The 21198-nt window shown below is 38.9% G+C and overlaps 1 protein-coding gene across 1 annotated transcript in view; it reads left to right on the forward strand.

Annotated features, from left to right (window-relative positions):
- Window positions 1-20916, forward strand: part of Atp11b (ATPase phospholipid transporting 11B (putative)) — a 93862-nt gene extending 72946 nt beyond the window's left edge. Inside the window, exons 28-30 of the mRNA XM_028763590.1 lie at window positions 981-1146; window positions 12815-12948; window positions 19776-20916. Coding sequence (XP_028619423.1) covers window positions 981-1146; window positions 12815-12948; window positions 19776-19857 — 382 coding nt within the window. The 3' untranslated portion in view covers window positions 19858-20916. The remainder of the gene's footprint in view (window positions 1-980; window positions 1147-12814; window positions 12949-19775) is intronic.
- The last annotated feature ends 282 nt before the right edge of the window (window positions 20917-21198 follow it).

Genomic DNA, 21198 nt, shown 5'->3' on the forward strand with positions numbered 1-21198 from the left:
TGTATTGCATGTGTCTATTGTACCTTAGGTCCATTTACCAGGGCAAAACTTTCTAAAGGTAAGCACAAAGAACTTGAATCTATTGATCATCAATTTCCATAAAAGGATCATTAAAGAACACACTTATGCATATTGTTTTGTGTAAACCTTTCCGTTTCTATTTTTTTCCTAAGTCTCTTACAATTGAGATATACAAAACTGAAAAAAGAATACCTTCATAATATCATGATCTGAGTTCCTGAGTGTGTTTATAAAGAAAAGCCTAGTTTTTGGTCTGATTTGGATAATCAGGAGGTTGTTCTGGTGGTGTTGCTGGGGCTGGGGTGTCAGGCTCTGTTCCCCAGCATTTATGTGGATGTCAGAGGGCAACTTGAGAGCATGGGTTCTCTCATTCTACCTTTACTGGGCTCCAGGAAGAGAACTCACGTTGTCAGGCTTGGGCAGCGTGGGTTTTACCCACGAAGCCATCTCTAGCCCAGATTGTTTGTTTGTTTGTTTGTTTGTTTGGTAACCAATAGAAAATATTTTTTACACACTTATTTCTTGGTTTCTTATTCCTATAGTCTCCATTAGTCTATTCTTCACTGTTCTTTTTATAACTTGCCAAGAAACTGGGGTTATCTAGTTAATCTAGCTTGCCATTTCCCTATTAGGAAAAAGGTATAATTAGTAAGATACTTTAACTGGAGTTTACATCTTAACACAGCTTATTGTGTTAGTTTATTTAAGTTCTTCCAGATTCAATTTAGAAAAATTCCCTGGTACTCTTAGAGTTGTTATTTTAAGTTATTTGAGTTTTGGTGATGTCTTGATCTAACTCTTTGAGTTTTTATTTTGCTTGTTTCTAAAACAGTGTCTCCCTATGGAGGCCTCAAACTCAAGATTCTTCTGCATAGTCTTGCAAGTATTTATACTACCGGCATGTGATACTATACACAGCCAATGTTCACTTTTAATAAGTCTACTATCTTTCTTCGCAGGCCATTTTTGGGCTCCCAGAATATGTACTTTGTATTTATTCAGCTCCTGTCAAGTGGGTCAGCTTGGTTTGCCATACTCCTTATGGTTGTTACTTGTCTGTTCCTTGATGTTGTGAAGAAAGTGTTTGATCGACAGCTTCATCCTACAAGTACAGAAAAGGCACAGGTAGGCATCCTTCATACTCAGTAACTCTTTAGTTAGAACAGTTAGTGATTGGTAACTATAATTACACATTTTTTTATATTATAAAATACCTATTCCTATATTAAAGAGGTTTCCAATACTTTTAATTTTTTCATATTTTTCTATTAATTTTATAGTTGCTAATAATTGTAATTATAGTAATTATAATTTTAAGTATATTAATTTAAAATTTTAAATGTCAAACTACCAAGTTATTTCTAGACAGTAATATTATTGCATCACCCATCTATGACCTAGGTATGTAGCCAGTGTCTCCAAACTACAGTAGACATAGCAGTATGCCAGTGCTTAAGAATATGATATTTGGGGACCAATACTGTTTTATCTGCCACAATTTCCTCATTGGTAAAATTATGATTGAAATGTCTTTCATTCCCTCTACAGTGAGGGTTAAGTGAAAGAAGGTTTAAGCACAGTAAATGGTAAAGAAATGGCTCATTGCTTACATCAGCATTTATTTCTCATTACTTAGTTTGTTAATATAATTCTACTAAATGTATATTTTGGTGCAATATAAGATGGTGAGAATGAAGGTATTACTCTGTCATAATGCTTTCTAAAAGAAAAGAGTTACATGATCTCTATGTCTGCATGAATGTTTATGTGCATAGCACAGACAGACTTTCATTCTATAACATATTTAAATCTACATCAGAAAGCTGTGTCTTATTTTTAGTATTCAGAAATAAATATTTATAGTCAAAGTATTGCTTTTAATATGTTTATTATACTTGCTTAGGCTTTTCAAATAAAATATTTTGTTTTTTATTTTCAATTATTTGTATATGTGTGGGGAACTATGTGCACATGGATGTTGGTATCCTTGGAGACAAGAAGAGGGCACTGTATCTCTTTGAGTTGGAGCTGCAGGAGGTTGTGAACCACCCAAAGTGGGTGCTGGGAGCTGAACTCATTTCCTCAGCACAAGTTGGTGTGCATTGCAGTCGTTCGAGATCCACGTTGTAGACTTTTATGGAGGTAGTCTGTCTTACCTAGTGGTCTGTATTATTTTTCCTCTCAGAACTTATGAGTAACATCATATTAACCTTTATCTACATTTGTCCTTAATTGTTCCATTGTTTGAAAGCTTCAAATGTATTTTCATAGAGATTACTTACTGATCTAAAAGGTATGATATTACTTATTGTTACCTTTTCTGTATCCTTGTTTTAAAGTAACATGGAGGAAATATTTGATGCTTTGTGCTTTTAAACAAAAAGATTGAAATATCCTCCATATACTTGTTTTAACATAAGTTAAAATTTATTAAGAAGGGAATTTACGCTAAATTGTTTTATCATTTGTGAAACCAGAATAATTTCCCCTTTTTGCTATGTAAATTAATATCCAAATGATTAATGAGATGTTCTGATAGCTCCCATTTGGGAAGGGAAGGAACGTTTTACTTCCATGGGTCTTCTGGCCTGCCTGTTACTGTCATCTGTGGGTTTCTTCTCTTCTTTTAATACTGGAACAGTATATGTCACTTATATCACAAGGATAATATTATCCCTTTGCTATAAGCAGTGATCATTTCAGCTTCTGTTGTTCCTTCTGATTGAAAATGATGGAGAGATCGCTCCTACATTACCAGATAGCAAGAAAAGTCACATCAAAAGGAGAGCTGCCAGCACTTATTCTGAGTCCTTTTTTTCCTCCAGAATAAAAGCATGTTTTTAAAAGTGAACAGTAAATTTTTCTTATGGCAAGGCCAACATCCTACAGACATCACTTGTGTGTGTACCATGCGTATTTCTTGCTCTTGTGGGAACAGGTGTTTGGTATTTACAAAGCTTGTCCTGTGTCTGTCTCCTAGGTGATGAATTCAGCTCACTGACTTGTGTGTGTCCCATCCCTTTTCTGTCCACTTATAGATGTACTCCAACACAGTGGCTTTAAGTGACGAGTTCATCGCACTGCAGCCTTTGTCAAGGGCAAGGAATCAGCTGGGCAAACTTAGGTAGAGTAGGAGTAGAACCTTGTTAACGCTTATGCATGCCAAAGGTCAACTAAATGATAGCCAAAAGATGGGCAGATGCATCAATAACGAGTCAAGCATTCACAGCTCTGTCTCGAATTTGACCTTAATTAATATGTATATTAAAACTTAAAAATGATATCCATTCTTCCAGAAGAAAATTGAGATGGAAATTGAACATAAGAGGAGAGAGCTGTACCTTGTTACATATTTTATACCTATCTTTTCTAGCATAATTCTAATGCTTCTGCTTGTCATAGTCATATGTAAGAATGCTCTGCATGTTCAGTAGTTTAAAAGCTATCATAAAGTTTAAACTTGAGTTTAAGTAGTTACCTGGAAGTGAGAATTGCTCGTTCTTTTGTCTTGCTGTAATCTGTACTACAAACCCATGTGCGTGTGTGTCTTGTACACTGTAGTGGCTGCATGAGTGTCTCATATCCTTGCTCTGCTTTACTGCAGCTAGAAATTGGAATATATATTTTGTACATCTTATGTTAACTGTGTCTCCACAGCTCCACAGCAATGCCAGTTTGGAAGTTTATAAAAAATAGCTACTAGCCTCAAAATATCTTTTGATAGAAAGAAATGAAAGCTGAAATCCTAGAACTTGATAATACAGCAACATGTCAATATGTGTACACACACACACACATTTATTGGTTGGTTAGTGGTTGGTTTTTTGTTTTGAGACAGGGTCTCTGGCTGGACTGGAACTCACTATGTAGACCAGGCTGGCCTCAAACTCACAGAGATCCACCTGCCTCTGCTTTGTGAATGCTGGGATTAAAGGCATATGCAACCAGCCTGACAATTATTTATAGTTTTAATTATTTTTATTATCCAAATGTCTAATTTGTGTATATTTATGTAATCAAATAAGTAACGATGACATAAAGCTATTTAACCTTTTAGGTGATATAGTATGAGTTTATAATTTAAAAGGTGTTTTGAAGTTTTACTAACCTTTTTATGTTTTTATTACTGGCTTTAAGTTTTTTCAGATGTTTAATTTTGAGTGACAACCACAGTAACTATGTATTGTAAATGAGTGGTAACTGTTTTTCATATTTCCAAGAAGTAAACTCAGTGTAAAAATTTGTTTTTACTTTTGGTTGAGCAAATATGTATATCCCACTCTTATCAATAGCTGATTTTCTATAATCAGTGACTATCTATCACATATTTGAGGGTCTAGTCTTTTAACTCTGCCAGTAGGATAATTTGTTATATAAGAGAACACTGGACAGCTCTAGATAAGGGAAGATAACTTGCATTGTGATTAATTAATAACTTGCATTGTGATTGATTATATTGTTAGGAATTTGTAGTTTTACATGTATTGGTGTAAATCAAGCCCCTTTTAAAAACTAATACTAGACATAAAAGAATGAGGAAAGCCAACTATAGAAATCCCAGGTATTATATATTGTAATAAACTAGTAAGATTAACATTCTCATTCTGAAAGTTTACCATGAATGCAGGATCTTTGGATCAGGTGTCACAGAGGAGGAATTACTGTTCTCCCGACAGCTGGCCTGGGTGTGGGGACCACACTCACTGCACCATACACATCCCAACACATCTACCTTCCTAGGATTCTAGGTTTGTACGTAGCACATGGAGGTTTTATGCTGTTAACTTAAAGTTAGCAACAAAGAAAAACAAAAAGAAGATACCGTCTACAACCAAAGCCAGACAAAAGTAAGTTGACCTTCCCTAGGCTATAGAGATGGTGCAGTGGTTAAGAACACTGTCACTGTTCTTCAGAGGACGTAGGTTCCATTCCCAGCACCCACATGGCATCTCACAACCATGTGTAACTCCACTTTCAGGGGATCCAAAAACCATCCTCTGACCTCGACAGGCACAAGGCTCATACATGCATGCAGGCAAAAAACACTCATACACTTTAAAAAAAAAAAAAAGATAAATCTTTTTAAAAAGTATTCCAAGAGAAATATTTCAATTTAATTTTATTAACAAGTAAATCACAACTCCTTTTCACATGTACTGTTTATAGGTCACATGACCCTTCTGCTCTACAGTCCAGTTAAAAGTAGAGCAGTATCCTAAGATGATTGTGTAAGGGTGAGAAAATAAATGCTAAGTCCTAGTGGCTCTGCATTTCACAGAAGAAATAGAATTTAACTAAAGGAAACTTGATTTTTACTAGCCCGTGTGCTTCTAAGAGCTTTGCACTCATGGCTTCATATGGTATGCTTTGCTGTATTCTCCAAGAAGCTCCTTGGCTTCTGTCCTGTGACAGTAACTGTGCTGTTTGTGAACTTTTGTCTATGCCTCAGATTGTAGACCCAACTTACTGCTTTGGTTTTAAATTATACAATGAGAGTATTATTCTGAATATGAGACTTACCGCTTTTCTGTCCTTCTAGATGGAAGAAGATAAGGGTTCAGTCGGCTCAGCATATGAATTTGCTGAAAGCCAGCACAGAGGGGAGGACAGTAGGCACCTGCTAGATGAGGCTTGCAACCAGCAGGACAGTTGTTGCGTGCACTAGGTAGTATTTGCTGGACCTTCTCGGGGACTTGTGCACTGCATTCTCATGCTTGGGGCATCCATCGAGAGTCAATGTCACATGTCATTTCACTGTACTAATTCTTCACTGTGCCTTGGATGTTGTTTTGGTTTAGTTCTTTTTCTTGTTTGTATCCCTTAATTTTCTTTATGTTTACCCCTGAATTTCTCATTTCACATTTGTTTGGATGTACAGTGACAAATCATGTTTCACCTCAGATTCTATTATAGTAAGGTATTTTTCACAGCCTGTTGTCTGACATTCAAGGAATTACTCTTCTCCACTGTTTTTGAAAGTATGGCATGCCCTGCCCATTTTGAAATCGTTATCCTCTTTGAAGTTGTAATTGTCTATATTTTAATGTAGACACTGAGTTACTGAAATTCTCTAGTCCTTTGAGTTGAATTATCAAATAAGCAAGTGTGTTTAGATTTAGTGAATAGTTTTCCATTAACTGGCATTTAATAAACATTCTTCTCATAGATTTTCATAGTTTTATCTATAAAAAAAAAAGAAATTTTTTTGTATGGTGGGGCTGGAGAGAACACCTCCTTTTCCTGCAGAGGACCTGGGTTTGGTTCCCAGCTCCCATGAGATGACTCAGAGCCATGCTCGGGCCTGTACATAGTGTACATACATACATACATACATACATACATACATACAGGCAAATCACTCACATACATAGACTAAATCTAAAAACTATAGTTATAGGAATATTTTACTTCCCCTTTGAAGAATAAATCCAGGCTACTTCTATATGTAATTGGGATATGAACAATTCTTTGGTTTGTAGTAATTATAACTCCTATCACCAATAATTCTATTTTTCCTTAGGCTATAATTGTCATTTATTTTGATTTTTATTAAGGAAGATGCTGTTGTCTCATCCAGAATAAGCAAATAGAGAAATTCAAAGACAAAGCCACTTAAAGACTATAAATTTTTGAGCTTTCCTATAAATCAGATTATAGAACATGTACAATAATTTGAAAAATATGAATTATTTATGAGTCATTTTAAAATTAGGTTTCTTTAGTGAATTGCCCTCAGCGAGGGCAATTAATTTCTCAATTATTATTAGTAACAGTAGTAATTCAGAAGAAAATCAAATGAATTCTGAATTTTCATTTTGATTTGGTATGTTGCAAAGATTATAGTTAAGTGGCTGGGGATGTAGTTTAATTGGTAGAGTGCTTGCCTAGCCTGAACAAAGCCATGGATTCAATCCCACCACTGCATAAACTGGGCATGGTGGCATGTATTTTCAGTCTTAGCCCTCAGGATATGGAGTCAGAAAGATCAGGAAGGAGTTCAAGGTCATCCCTGGCTACATAGCAAGGTCAAGATCAGCCTGGGCTGAAGGAGACCCAGGAATTTATAAGTAGATTTCTCTTTCTCACCCATGACTTTCCCTTTCCAATATACTGGGGAACTTTAATGTTTCACAAATACTGATGCTCTTCTTTACCCAAACTATAAGTTCCCATTCATATATGTTAAAGAGCCAGTTTAATAAATACATCACTTATATAAAAGGGCTCCAGTCTGCTTTGAAAATAGGAATAAGTCAGTTATAAAAATGTTTATATAATCAATATAAATTTTCATTCAGTTTTATCTTTGCACGGTATGTGTGCATATGAAGAGTGTGTGTGCATGTGTATGGGAGTGCTCAGGCATGTTCCTGTGTGGAGTTCCCAGGCCAGTCCTTGGTATCATCGCTAGTCTCTCCACTTTATCCAGGAAGCAGGGTGTGTGTGTGTGTCTTCTCCCCCCAACCCCCACCTCGATTTAATCTGCTATTCCCTGCCTCATTTGGTTTAGCCAGCTTACTCTAGAAACAGAAGTCTCTGTCTCCACTTTCCCAGTACTAGAATTACAGGCAGGCTGCCACACCCGCTGGGCTTCTTTATGGGTTCTGGGAGTCCACTGCAGTCCTCACGCCTGCATGGCAAGCTCTTTCCCTGCTGAGCCCTCTCCCCAGCTCCCACTCAGTACAGTTTTTGTTACACTTATATTTTGGTGTTGAAATGAGACAACATGTATAGAAATACCTCTCTAGAAAGCTCCGGAACAAACAGAGGTATTTCATTTACATTTGTAAATGTCTTTCAAGGTTTTATCATTTTGGAGTTGTTTCACTTGGAGGGAAGGAGAACAGAAAGGAGATGGAGAAAACTATAAGCAGGAAACAGGTTTTATTTTCAGGAGTTTTGGAATAAGATGGTCAGACATCCTGAGCTATCCCTGACTGCTGTATGAGAACATAGAGATCTTGCTTTGTCTGGAGAACTAGGAATTCTTAGCAATAAAAATTGAAAGTCAGCAATAATTTGATTGTTGATTTCATATAAAAAACAAGACATTTCTCTAAAAGCAAACCTTAAATCTAGACAAGGTTTCATACATATGACCAAGCCCGCTCAGTCAACCAACCGGTTCACCCCATGATCACTCTCATGATCGCTGTTTCCTAAGGGCTCATCAGGATGACAAAGTATCTGAGCCTACTTCCCTGTCCTAGCCCACAGTCATATTCAAGCCTGAGGCCTACCTCTTTGTTTTAGCCTAAGACTTGGATTCCTGACTGAAATTACTTTTCTGTTTTAGCCTAAAAGTAGACTCCTGCCTGAACTTACTTCCTTGTCATGGCCCAAAGTCAGATTCCTGCCTAAAGCCGATTTCCTTGTCCTTGGCCAATGTTGGATTCCTGCCAAGCAGCCTCAAAGGCTCTCCACATACACACACACATACATACATACATACATACATACATACATACATACATACATATAATTTATGGGCAAAAGCCTTAATACAGTTAATAATTTGACAATTCTTTATTAAAATTTAAAAAACATTTAGTTGATGAAATTAGAGTGAAAATATTTAAAATGTTAAAGAACAGCTTTCTAACATGAGATTTAAGGAAGTTGTTTGGTAACTAACAAAAACTCAGCATTCATCCATTGATTTCAGGAGTTTAGTTCTATGAAGATGGATATTTTTCGCTATAGTCATAGCCATGTTGAGTCCCCATGGGATGGGGTTGGGGGTATTGCCTAGGAACCTGGGGACTGGGTATGCTGGAGAGTGAGGTCTACTACTCAGTGATCAAAGTGTCTGCTGTAGTCACAGCTAGCTATGGACGGCCAAGTGGCACCTCATACCACTCACTACTTTTTGTAGCTTTCATAGTGAAGACCTCCACAGAGGGGAGACCCTCACTCAAGTCTCAGAAAGTCGCGACCACCCAGTAATCTGCTCGAGACACCATGTACCGGAGCAATTGGAGCAATTGTGAGGTTTATTAGGGCGTGACAGCTAGCTGTCGGTCAATTCGTATGCCCACGCAGGAGCTGAATTGACCCCCACAGCCAGTTTGAGAGGGGTTTTTAAGGGGAAAAACCACAAACCAAGGAATGGGGAGGGGAATGAGGGGTTGTTGAGGTGGCATAACATAAAAATAGTGGAACATTCCAAAGGAACCCAACCTATGTGAGTCAGGGTCAGCTGAAAACTCTCTGTACGCTTATCTTTCTCAAGAATGTGGTCTTTCCCTGTTACTTCGGCCTTGCCCTGTCACTGCAGTTCCCAGCTTGGTTCCCAGCTTGGTTCCACCTAGTTCACTTGCATTCTTTCTTTTCTCTTTTCGATAGGCCAGTTCCAGTAATGGTGACTGGTCTTTCTACATTCCTAACTTGCTTCATGTCTCGGTTTTTCAGAAAATTTTCCATGTCCTTATAAAGAAAGCCTAAAGAATATTTTATATGTCTAAAAAGGATTCTATATACCCAGTATCTATAATTTTTCACTCTACAATAGATCCTGAGAACATAAAAGCCTCCCTTCTTGTTACCTTGAATGAAGTGAAACTCCATTCCCACCCCCATGACACTGACTGCTGTGGCTCTAGGGTCTCTGTCTGAGATAGGCGATGTGCCCTAGGAAAGCTTTATTGGTGGTTTGCTGGATCAGGAGTGGGGGTTGCTGGAGATAGCTTTACAGTATTCACCATTTACAGTGCACCTGAATTTTTGTTGTTACTATCTCTTTTGTTTTTTTTTTTTCTTTTTTTGCAGGGGGTATTTTTATTTCACTCATTAGATGATCCGAAAAGGGACGTTATATAATAGTTTTGACGTGTTGCTCTCTTGGGTATCTAGAGTTTAACATTTAGTCATAATTTTAAGTGATGTAAGACAGTACTTGAAACCAGATACAGATTCAAGCTTTGTTTGTTTGTTTGTTTGTTTGTTTTTGTTTTTTCAAGGCAGGGTTGGTTACTCTGTGTAGCCCTGGCTGTCCTGGAATTCACTCTGTAGACCAGGCTGGCCTTGAACTCAGAAATCCGCCTATCTCTGCCTCCCAAGTGCTGGGATTAAAAGCATGCGCCACCCACTGCCCAGCTCAGATTCAAGTATTTATTCTTCAGTGCATAGATGGACACAAACATCCTGGTGACCTGTGGATGTGACTTTCAAGAGACCCTTCTTAGCTGGCTGAACAGCAGCTATGAGCAAAGTCTGGAACATTAAACTTAGAAGTTCCAGATACAACCCTTCCTCTCTAGTTCTTGGGATAGCTCAATACTTCCTGGGTGAATGTGTTAAAACGTCAGTTTGATGGTTATTTTTAAATATTCTGTTCTTCAAGTACCAATACTGTTATGTTTGTGATAAAACCAAATTATTAAAAATATAATATATAGAAAATAATCCCTGATTTTAAAAAAAAACTTATTAGATTTAACTGTTGCAGAGTAAGTTTGTCAAATTGTTTTCAAGCTTTTCTTAACTCTGTCTCTGCCAGCCCAGAAGCACTTCCTTCATGCCCAGTGACAGTCGGTAGAGGTTAGCATTGAGCCCCCAATGTCACTGTGCCTCATGCTGCTCTGACTTCTCACCTTCACCTTCTATGAGTCCAGGGTTGCTTCATCTGACAACTGCCACTTCCTTCTTCAGTTGACATTCAGGGCTTGTACCATTCAAGGATGCTTCAAAAGCCATAAAAAGAATTCAGAGATTGCTTCCAGTTGGAGATAGTAATATTTAACCTGAAACAGGCCCACGAGCAGGAACTACAGTGCCCACATTGGTTGGTGTGGAGCCTGTAGGGGAGCATCCTCTCTTCGGGAAAGAAGCTTGAGCTTGTGGGAGCACAGGAATCAGCAAAGTGCAAACTGGGAATTGAAGAGAGCCTTTTGCCTAAGCCAGCATCACCCAGATTTCTTCATTATAAATTTATGTCCCTTCTGTGGTAGTTAATGGTTCATGGTTCTTTTGGTACACTGGGTTAAGTAGTTGGTCAACACAAAACTCTGTGTGTGTGTGTGTGTGTGTGTGTGTGTGTGTGTATTGTATTGGTATTTTTTTGTCTTGCTGGTTTTTTTATTGTATTTTTAAGGGAGAGAGAAATGAAGTTGGGTGGGTAGGGAGATGGGGAAGATCTTTGAGGAGTTGGGGAGGAGAAAGAATATGATCAAAATACGTTGTGTGAAAAAAAATGACGCAGATTGTGGAATGATGGTCTCAAGCTCAACCAGCTGAGACTTAAGCACATTTCCCGACAGCCTAAGAGCCTGTTTGAAGCTTTGTTGGAGTAGTGTAGTGTTTCCCAGGGTACTTATTTAGTCATAGAAACCCTCTCCTTTTAAAAATGAAATGATTATGTAAACATCTGACAGAACACAATTAAAGCAATGTTGCATTAAACCAAGTCCTAAAACAAGGATGTTTAGACTAAAGAACATGTGAGGTTTGCTTTCTCAGTGCTCAGCAGAGCCCAGGGTTTAGGTGCAGCCAGACACTTACCAAACAAGAAACCCTGTTCTACCTCCCACTGCTTGGAATAGTCAGGGACTCCATACATGGATGTTGTAGCCCTCCACCATTTGCTTGCCTTCCAAATCCCCCGTTATTTACATACCCGCCTGTCTCTGTCCAGTGTGAGTTTTCAGTGTCTCTCCTTTGTTACCATCCTCACATGGCACGTGGTGGCTCCCAACCTTGTAGATGTGAGCGTTACCAAATTTATTCTCTTCTTCTTCTCTGTACCTTCTAACAGCGTATCATACAGGACATTATATACATAAAGAAAATTTAATTCAAGTAAATTTGTAAACTTGCACTCAGAAGGTGGAGGTAGATCTTTGTCATTTCAAAGCCAGCCTAATTGCTGAGTTCCAAGCCATCTAGGACTAGTGAGACACAGCTTGATGAGAAAGAGAGGAAGGGGTCTGGGGGGAGGGAGGGAGTAAAGGGGGGAAGAGAGAGGGAGAGAGAACTTTTGACTAGCAAAACTAGGGTTGGGATTCATTGAGCCATGTGGTCAGACCATTAACCCTCATTTTAATAACTAAAGTTCTTGTAGTATTAAATTACCTTGCTGGGCCTATTTATGCCTAAATCAGAAATCTTAGAACTCTGATAAATTCAACTTTAAATCTTAATAGTACTACAAGCTTGCTTGACAGATTTTGATCCATGTGCCACCTGCTCATTATTTGAAGAAAAAAAAAAGTTGCTAATGGGCGTAGGCAGCACCTTAGAGCTGCTCATCACGTCAGGCAAGTGAGGATGGACTAGCTGTGTGTTGGGTATTTGGTTTTGGCACATAAGAAATGCTACTAAGGTTCTTACTATATCGTTAATCTTATTCTTACCAGATAATCTAGGTCCTGCCAGATTGTTATTTCCCAGTCGTCAAGATAGTTTTATACTCCACTGTTCTCAGTTGCTGGGCATTTGTTCTTCAGTCATAATCTCAGGAACTCCAAAGATAAAGTAGCGTTCACTGCCTTCCTAAGGAGTTGACATAAGCCCACTTGACCATAACAAATTATTAAGTAGCAAGATAATAAACCTTTGCACACAGAAGTTCCTGTCTATTCATTTTTATACCAATAGTTTCCTGGGCTTCTGATTAGAACAGGGGGGTTTTAAATGTTTATATATGATTGTACTCTTAAGAGTTCTGTACATGCCATATTGTAGTAAAGTGTGTGTGTTTATATCAGTCACTTTCAGTTTTAAAGTACTTGCTTTGATTTCTTAATGGTTTGTGAGGTCGGAATCTGTGAATAACTCACCTGCTCCTCTTCCGCAGCTTGCTGAAGCACATTCAAGTGTCAAGTGCTTGGACTCCATATGCTGTTTCCCAGAAGGAGAGACCCCGTGCGCATCTGTTGGAAGAATGCTGGAACGAGTCATAGGACGGTGTAGTCCCAACCATATCAGCAGGTGTGACATTGATTTCACTGTGTAGCTGGTGCTGCAGATGAGTCCCAGTGAAGCAGGGTCTGCTGTTGAATCACAGCAATCGCTCCTTGATTCCTAGATGCCACTTTGTAGCTTTGTGGTTTGCTCCTTTCACTCAAAGGAAGGGAAGACATCTTTAGGAGACTCTCCACCCTGTGAAGGAGTTACTGGTCTTAGCCTTTCTAAGCTGTGGTGAACAGGCATGTGGATGGATGGCGCTCTTCCTTGGCCTACAGCTCTTTTCATTATTATTTCACTTGGGCTCCTGTTTTATTCTCTGTGAGGGGGTTGGTTTCATTGTTGCTTTCCTACGCTTTTTGTGATTACAAAAATAACCTCCACACTCAACGTCAAGCACCTTTGCTTTTCCTCATTACCTTTGTTCCCCAAAGCAAGTCAGCCTTTCAGGGCTACACGGGAAAGGCTATTCTGCTCCATGTTCCTTCCTAAGGATGTCTGTAATGAAGTTTTAAAATGAGTTTTGATTTTAAGATTCTTTTATTTGGCATTTATTGCCAATTAAAAGTTAGTATCCAAACAGGTTTTAACAGTGCTACTAATACTAACTTTGATAAATTATGGATCAGAAGAATCTCTGGGGTTTTTTTGTTTCTGTTTTTGGTTTGTTTGGGTTTTTTTGTCTATTCTTGTCTATTTCTTAATTAGATTTATCACAGCTTGTTCATCGTCCAAAAATCTATTTTGGTGTAAATAGCAGTTAAAATTCTTCTTTTTAAAAATTTCTTTATGTTTACCCAAAGTGCGTATGATTATTAGGTACTAGAGCGTGAAATGGCATCTGTGCTTGGTCTGACACCACTTCCCCAAGTCAGAGCAGCAGTGCAGTGGGTATTGGTCGGGGATCTTAAGACCTACAAATCTGTGGCACAAGAGAGCCTGGGGATATGCTAGGGGCAAGGTACAAACGAAGCAGTCTGTCTGTCCTTTGGGAAAATTCCTTTTAATATTTGGTTAGCTTTACATTTTGAAAAATAGCAGGTGTGATATTATTCCCATAATATGAAATGTAGTTTCTTGTGAACGTCTCAACTTACTTTATCTTTCGCTTTGCCATTACTTTGTAAATACATTGCCTATGGATTTAGCCTCATTTATTCTGACTTGAATATGGCATATGATCCAAAATATTTTTGTAATGTAGGAGTAATTTTATTGTATATAATGGGTTACAGTGAACAGGTAAATGTATTGGGATGTTGGTATCTTAAACATAAACGTTTAAAAAGAAAATAAGATGGTTCTCTCATGTTCCTGGGTAAAAGTTTTCCAAAAACATATTTCAGAAAGGTCTTACACTATTATTTTACCTAATGACATTCTTTATTGCTTGGAACCTAGACGGAGTTTAGATTAAGATATTATATTAAAACTTCTACATAGTTTTTACTTCAGTAGAAAATTGTCTTTAGTAGAAATACATATACTTTCCAGTGATTAAAAAGACTAGAATGTTTCGGGAGGTATTAGAAAAGGCAGCACAGCTTTTCCAGCTAGCTCAGCCACGTTCCCACTCTAAGTTCCCACACATGAAACGTTGGTGTGGCTGCTGCCTCCTCCAGTCAGCTCCATGGCGTCCATGGTTCTAGACATGGTCCCTGGTGCAACTCCATCATCCTCATAGTGCTCGGCTCAACCACAGACAGTAACCACCATCCTCGCAATACCTGGGAGAAAGAAGACTCTTAATGCTTAAGGTTAACCAAATAGATTGATATATCAGCAAATACTCAATCCACAAGATGCCCGCACAATTAGAATTGTTAACCCAGTTACCTATCCTAATACGAATAGCTGCTAGAGACAGGAATATCTGCTGCTGTCTCAGCCTCTCCTCCTTTCTCCTTCTTCCTCTCTCTCTCCCTCCCTCTCCCCCAAACTTTTTCGCTCCACCTCCCCTTCCACTGCCCAGTCACCAGCTCTAGCCTTTACTTTACAAAGGTGGGCAGAAGGTTCACAAGAAGTCACCTGTATACTGATTCACTCCTTTTCTGCAGCCCCTCCCAGGAAAGCGGAATTAGCTTGTATCAAAATACAAGACCAGGGCTATCCACAACACTAGAATTAATTTAAATGAGCCCCCCCCCCCCCCCCCGTTTTCTGTATACTCTTGCTTTCTTGCAATCAGTTGTAGGTTCTGTGTCCCTGTCCTTTGTACTGCTATTTTTGTAACTATCCCCCTGGGAATGTGCCTGGGGGTTATTGGAATTATTTCGGCATGTCTTCTTAAAGGTGGTTATTACTGTCAGTATTTCTATTTGCTGAGAATTATGCCGTATTCTTTTTTCTAAGGTGGTTTTTCCTAATAAAATGTTTGCTTTAGTAATTAATTCTTTTTCTGACAGGCACCAAATGGCTTTCAGGGCTATCAGCATCTCAGGTTGTCCCTTTGGTTGATGTTGTCATTTTCTCCTTCTCGCTGAGCAATCCAAAAAGTCTGTGCAGATGCTCACAAGGCACAGAGCTGGTTGGTATTTTTCAGAGGGCTGTGTGAGCATTACTGTAGCCCATTGTATCAAACTCTAGCACTTATAGTTTCTACATATATGTATAAAATAGTTTTAGCATTTATGTTTTGATATGGAGCAGCCTTTATTGTGTCTCATGTCCAGTTTGAAGGGACAGGGCAAGGCTGAGCCCTCCAATATCAGATGTGGCAACTCAGCCGGGCAGTGGTGGCACATGCCTTTAATCCCAGCACTTGGGAGGTAGAGGCAGGTGGATTTCTGAGTTCGAGGCCAGCCTGGTCTACAGAGTGAGTTCCAGGACAGCCAGGGCTATATAGAGAAACCCTGTCTCAAAACAAAACAAAACAACAACAACAACAACAACAACAAAGATGTGGCAACCTAGGGCTGCTTTAGCGTTAACAATACTGAGCAGCTCTGGAGACAGAACAGCTTCCCTGTGCACATGGACCTGTCTGCTGAGTTTTTACTGTCCAGACACAAAGTACTTTGTATGTTTTTCAACTTATGTTAGGGGAGTATATCCTACAGTAAATTCAGTTTCCAAGGGAGCAGCATGGTGCTGTGTAAAGGGCATACCACGGTCTAGCCTAAGGAGCTGTATTTCAGCACTGACTCACATCTCTGTGAATTTTTGCTTCCAGTCATAATAAAAACTAAACAAATAACATAAAAAAAAACATAGCCTACTGTCAATCATAGGTACTTGGAAATTTGGGACAAGGGCATCTTAGTTTGAGGCTGAACCACTTAATGAGACTCTTTTAAAAAAAACAAACCTAAAAACAAAAACAGAACAGAAAAACAGCAAAGGCCTGGCATTGTGATTGCCTTAGTTTCATTTCCTATTAATGTTATTGAACCTCTGACAAAAGCAACTTACAGAAGAAAGTGCTTATTCTGCTTACAGTTCATCATGGCAGGACCGTCAAGGTAGAGGAAACTGAACGCAGCTGCTCACATTGCATCCATAGTCAGGAAGCAGATGACTGCATGCTCTTGCTCTGCTCATGCTGTGGTGGTTGTTGTTTGTCTTTTGTTTTCCGTTTTATACAGTCTAGGATCCCCTGCTGAAGGCTGTGGTCCCACACAGTTTCAGTTATGTGTCAAGTAATGCCATCAGGATAATCCTACAGACAAGCCCACAGGTCATCTCCTTGATGATTCCAGATTGTCAGGTTGGCAGTTAATACTTTAACCATCATCATAATACACACTGGCAGCCTCAGAACTTGGGAAGTGGAGGAGGCAGAAGGGTTGCCAAGTTCAAGGCCTGCCTAGATAACTTAGCGTGAGCCTGCCTCAAAATTCAAAAGACAGACTGGGATGGCTTATGTAGTTGACTGGTAAAGCACTTTCCTAGCATGTTGTAGGCCCTGGGAAGAGAGCATGAGAGGAAGGAAGAAATCATCAGCTAATTGGTGTTTCAGGTGTTTAATATTCTTCCAAAGTGACATTTCACATGAATGCATGCATGTGTTGTTTTGAAAAGATGAAAAACAATGGATACATCAGCTGATAAATTTTTCTCTGTGTAAGCAGTGTTTACAAAGAGGAAAAACTAATGAAGGCTTCCTGCTGATTAGAATTTCACATTCAACTCCACTGGGGTGTGGGCAGTTATAGTTAAAAGAATACTGTTTCCTTCTGCTGGCCCTCAGAGCTTCAGTCCTGTTCTGCCCACCACACACCCCCATACCGAATCATGTTCCCCTTTTCCCTTCCCTGTTTCCTTTCTCATCCAGGTTTCTTCCCCTCACCTCCTGTGATTGCTTTCTTCTCCCTCCCAAGTGGGATTGAGGCATCCTCATTTGGTCCCTTTGGCTTCTTGAGTTCTGTGGACTGTATCCTGGGAATTCTGTACTCTTTTTGGCTAATATCCTCTTATTAGTGAGTATATACCATGCATACCCTTTTGGGTCTGAGTTACCTCACTCAGGATGATATTTTCTAGTTCTGTCCATTTGCCTGCAAAACTCAGGATGTCATTGTTCTTAATAGCTGAGTAGTATTCCATTGTGTAGATGAACCACATTTTCTGTATCCATTCTTCTGTCGTGGGACATCTAGGTTGTTTCCAGCTTCTGGCTATCACAAACAAGGCCATTATGAACATAGTGGAGCACGTGTCCCTGCTGCCTGGTGGGTCATCTTTTGGGTATATGCCCAAGAGTGGTATAGCTGGGTCTTCAGGTAGATAGATCTATTTCCAATTTTCTAAGGAACCACCAGATTGATTTCCAGAGTAGTTTTACTGATTCACAATCCCACCAACAATGGGGGAGTGTTCCTCTTCTACATATCCTTGACAGTATGTGCTGTTACCTGAGTTTTTGATCTTAGCCATTCTGATTGATGTAAGGTGGAATCTCAGGGTCGTTCTGATTTGCAATTCCCTGATAACTAAGAACTTTGAACATTTCTTTAAGTGCTTCTCAGCCATTCCAGATTCCTCTGTTACGAATTCTCTGTTTAGTTCTATACCCCATTTTTTGATTGAGTTGTTTGTTGTTTTTTTGTACGTTAGATTCTTGAGTTCTTTATTTATATATTTTGGCTATTAGCCCTCTATCAGATGTAGGGTTAGTGAAGACTTTTTCCCAATCTGTAGGTTGCCGATTTGTCCTATTGACTATGCCTTTTGCCTTATAGAAGCTTTCCAGTTTTATGAGGTCTCGTTTATCAATTATTGGTTTTAGTGCTTAAGCCCTTGGAGGTCTGTTTAGGAAATTTCCCCCTTGTGCCAACGAGTTAGAGGCTCTTTCCCACTTTCTCTTCTATTAGATTCAGTGTGCCTGGTTTCATGTTGAGGAACTTGATCCACTTGGACTTAAGCTTTGTGCAAGGTGACAAAGATGGATCTAGTTTCATCTTTCTACATACAGATTGCCATACTCAGCAAGAAATAGTCATATTCTTACTTTTGTTTACTTTATGTTGGCTGCCTAGTACCTGCCAGATTTGAGTTCTCTGTGCTTGGGCGCTGTAAACAAGACCCTCCCTGAGTCAAGGTGGAGCGTCCCAGGCTTCTCTGAAAGCCACCGAGTCTTAGATCGAGACTTACCGTCTGTAATTGTGTTTGCCTGCCTGCCTGGCCGCTGACCTCAGCTGAAGCTGCACACACAGGGAGCCGCTGGGAAACCAGGTGCTGGGGACAAATGAGCCAGGGCTGTCAGCTTTAACGAGCTTCGTGCTGTGTGTGTTCAAAGTTAGGCGCTTTCAGTTGTTTTTTTTTTTTTTTTTTAATACTGTTCTTGGGCTAAGGGCATGTGTTTTAAGCATGGCAGTCTGTTTAATGGAGTTATTACTTCATCTTAAGTTAATTCAAGGTAATTCAAAATGACAGCTGTAAGTATGATATTGAGTTGCTTAGTCCTTGTCTGTCAATCATCTAGTAGTTACCTTGTCATACTAGTGAAAATCTGCAAGTGTCTTTGATACCCTCTGATGCTAACCATCTATGACATTCTGGCTAATTAAGTTGAAATCCTTACAGTAGAATTTATACCTGAAAAGAAGTGACTAATAATATGGATAATATGGATGTTCACTATTTCATTACAAGGCTTTTGGTAGCTTTGTTTGTTTTTCTGTAATGTCAAAATACAAGTTTATTTTTCAGTAACATTAAACATTTTTTCTTTACTTTTGCTGTTTGTGTGTGTGGTATACATGTACCTTCTTATTTGTGTGTGTGTGTGTGTGTGTGTGTGTGTGTGTGTGTGTAAACCAGAGGTAGGAGTTAGTGCCTTCTTCAGTTGTTCACCTTGTGTCTCTCCCTGAACCCAGTCCTCACCAACTTGGTAGGGCTGCTCACCAGTGAGTCTTTGGGACCTTGTCATCTCTGCCCTCCAGTGCTGGCAGCCCAGGCTCCACAGCCATGCTCAGCCTCTTAAGTAGATGCTGTGAGTCCGCACGTGCTCTCTGTTTGCATGGCAGATGCTGGCAGCTCCCCTGATTCATCTCCCTAGCACCCAGCACCTGGCTCTGTGCGATCGTAATGGCATACTTACTTCTTACTGAGATATGAAGATTTCAAAAGCACATTATGTTTATTACCTAGAAACCGGCACTGATGAGGAATGCAGAGGTTGGAGCTAATTTCTGTATGACTACAGCATAATTTTTCTCAAGTTTTTGTATAATCTAGAATAGGATTCACTGCTAATCTGAAGAACTCTTTAGCATTTCGCAATGAATCAGTGATTAATTTAAAATTTAATTTTTTAGTCCTACATTTTACTTTAGGTCCTAGTTTTGTTTTGGTTTTCAACTGAACATTGATTATAGTGAGCCAAACTTTTCTCTTATTGTTCCTTTCAGGTTGTGGAATGCATCGGATACATTCTATGCCAATGACAGGAGCATCTTGACTCTCTCACCAATGGACTCATCTGCTTGTTAAAGGGACAGTAGGACTTTGTGGGAACAAGTTCACTTGTCCTCAAATTTGCGGTCACCATCCTGTTGTAAAAGGCCAATTACTTTCTGAAATCTCTGGAGGAGTTGAGACTTTCTCAGAGGCCATGGGAAACAGACAGTTACATGAACTCTTTTTCCTCTTTAATTTGAATGTGAATATATAAAAATTTGGAAATAAAGAGATAGTAACAATCTCTTTGTCTGATTTGTCCCTTCTGCTCATGGGACTTCTAGTGGCATTGCAGCCTTTGCTGAGGCCACTATACTTTAATATCAAGGTAGAGAAAGGGGTCACTCTTGGTTATGTGTAGTTTAGGATGAGTGTGGTTTGGGACTCTTCTATTTAAATCTGCTTCTGTAAATTATGCTAAAGATTTGCCTTGAGAACTCTATTTTTTTTATTAGATTACATTTGAAGCTTTTCGTGGGGAAAGTTAATGTGAATATTAAGGAATTTTGGTCCTTCAGTGACCTGTGTAGTTAATCCATTAGTGCTTTTTAAGTCACAGAGCAATTAGGAGAGCACGTTTCTAACCATTGTCTTGTGCAGTGTGGGTATTAAGCTTATACTGACACCAACTTCTTTAACAATGCTGTAAAACAGATCCTACAAGTGCAAAGGCAGTTTTGCATCTCATGTCCAAGTCAGTTAGGGCCATTCACTAGACTTCAAATTGCTGTTTGCTAATATTTTTGTGGCCAAGTATGTAAACTTGTGGGTAAATTCAATACCATTGTCATATTAATTTACTGCATCTGTCTTATCTTTTGCATGCTTCAACCTGGCTAATATATTTCAATCCAACCACACCCCATTCCCCACCCATTATTACCTTCCTGACTCTGTTCTTAGTTTTATTATGACAATATTGTAAAGTTCAATTGTATCAATAAAAAACAAGTTTGGACAGTATTTAAACATTGCAAATATATTTAATTATATAAATTGAACTATAAGCCATAACGTCTTTCTTTGGCCCACTTAGAATTGCTCTTGACTTGCTGTAAACCAACCTTCAGAATAAAGGACTTTTGTTAAGAATTCTGTTATTGCATGTTATCTACTTGAAGGCAGACTGCCACAATACAGTGAACTATGCTTATGCCTCATTGTAAGGTATATTATCAGGTATGGTTATTGAATGAAAATGAAACGGTCTAAAATGCTAAATTTTTGCCAGCAAAAGAACTTTATCAGCAATAAGTTAATGTACTATGAATGACTAATCAGATACACACTAATCTTAATTCCTTGAATTCCAAATTCTAGTTTCCAGGCGCTCTATCAGTGAGACTCAGTATTATTTGTTTTTATGTATAATGT

Source organism: Grammomys surdaster, unplaced genomic scaffold, assembly GCF_004785775.1.
Source record: "Grammomys surdaster isolate TR1022 unplaced genomic scaffold, NIH_TR_1.0 62, whole genome shotgun sequence".
Lineage (NCBI taxonomy): Eukaryota > Metazoa > Chordata > Mammalia > Rodentia > Muridae > Grammomys > Grammomys surdaster.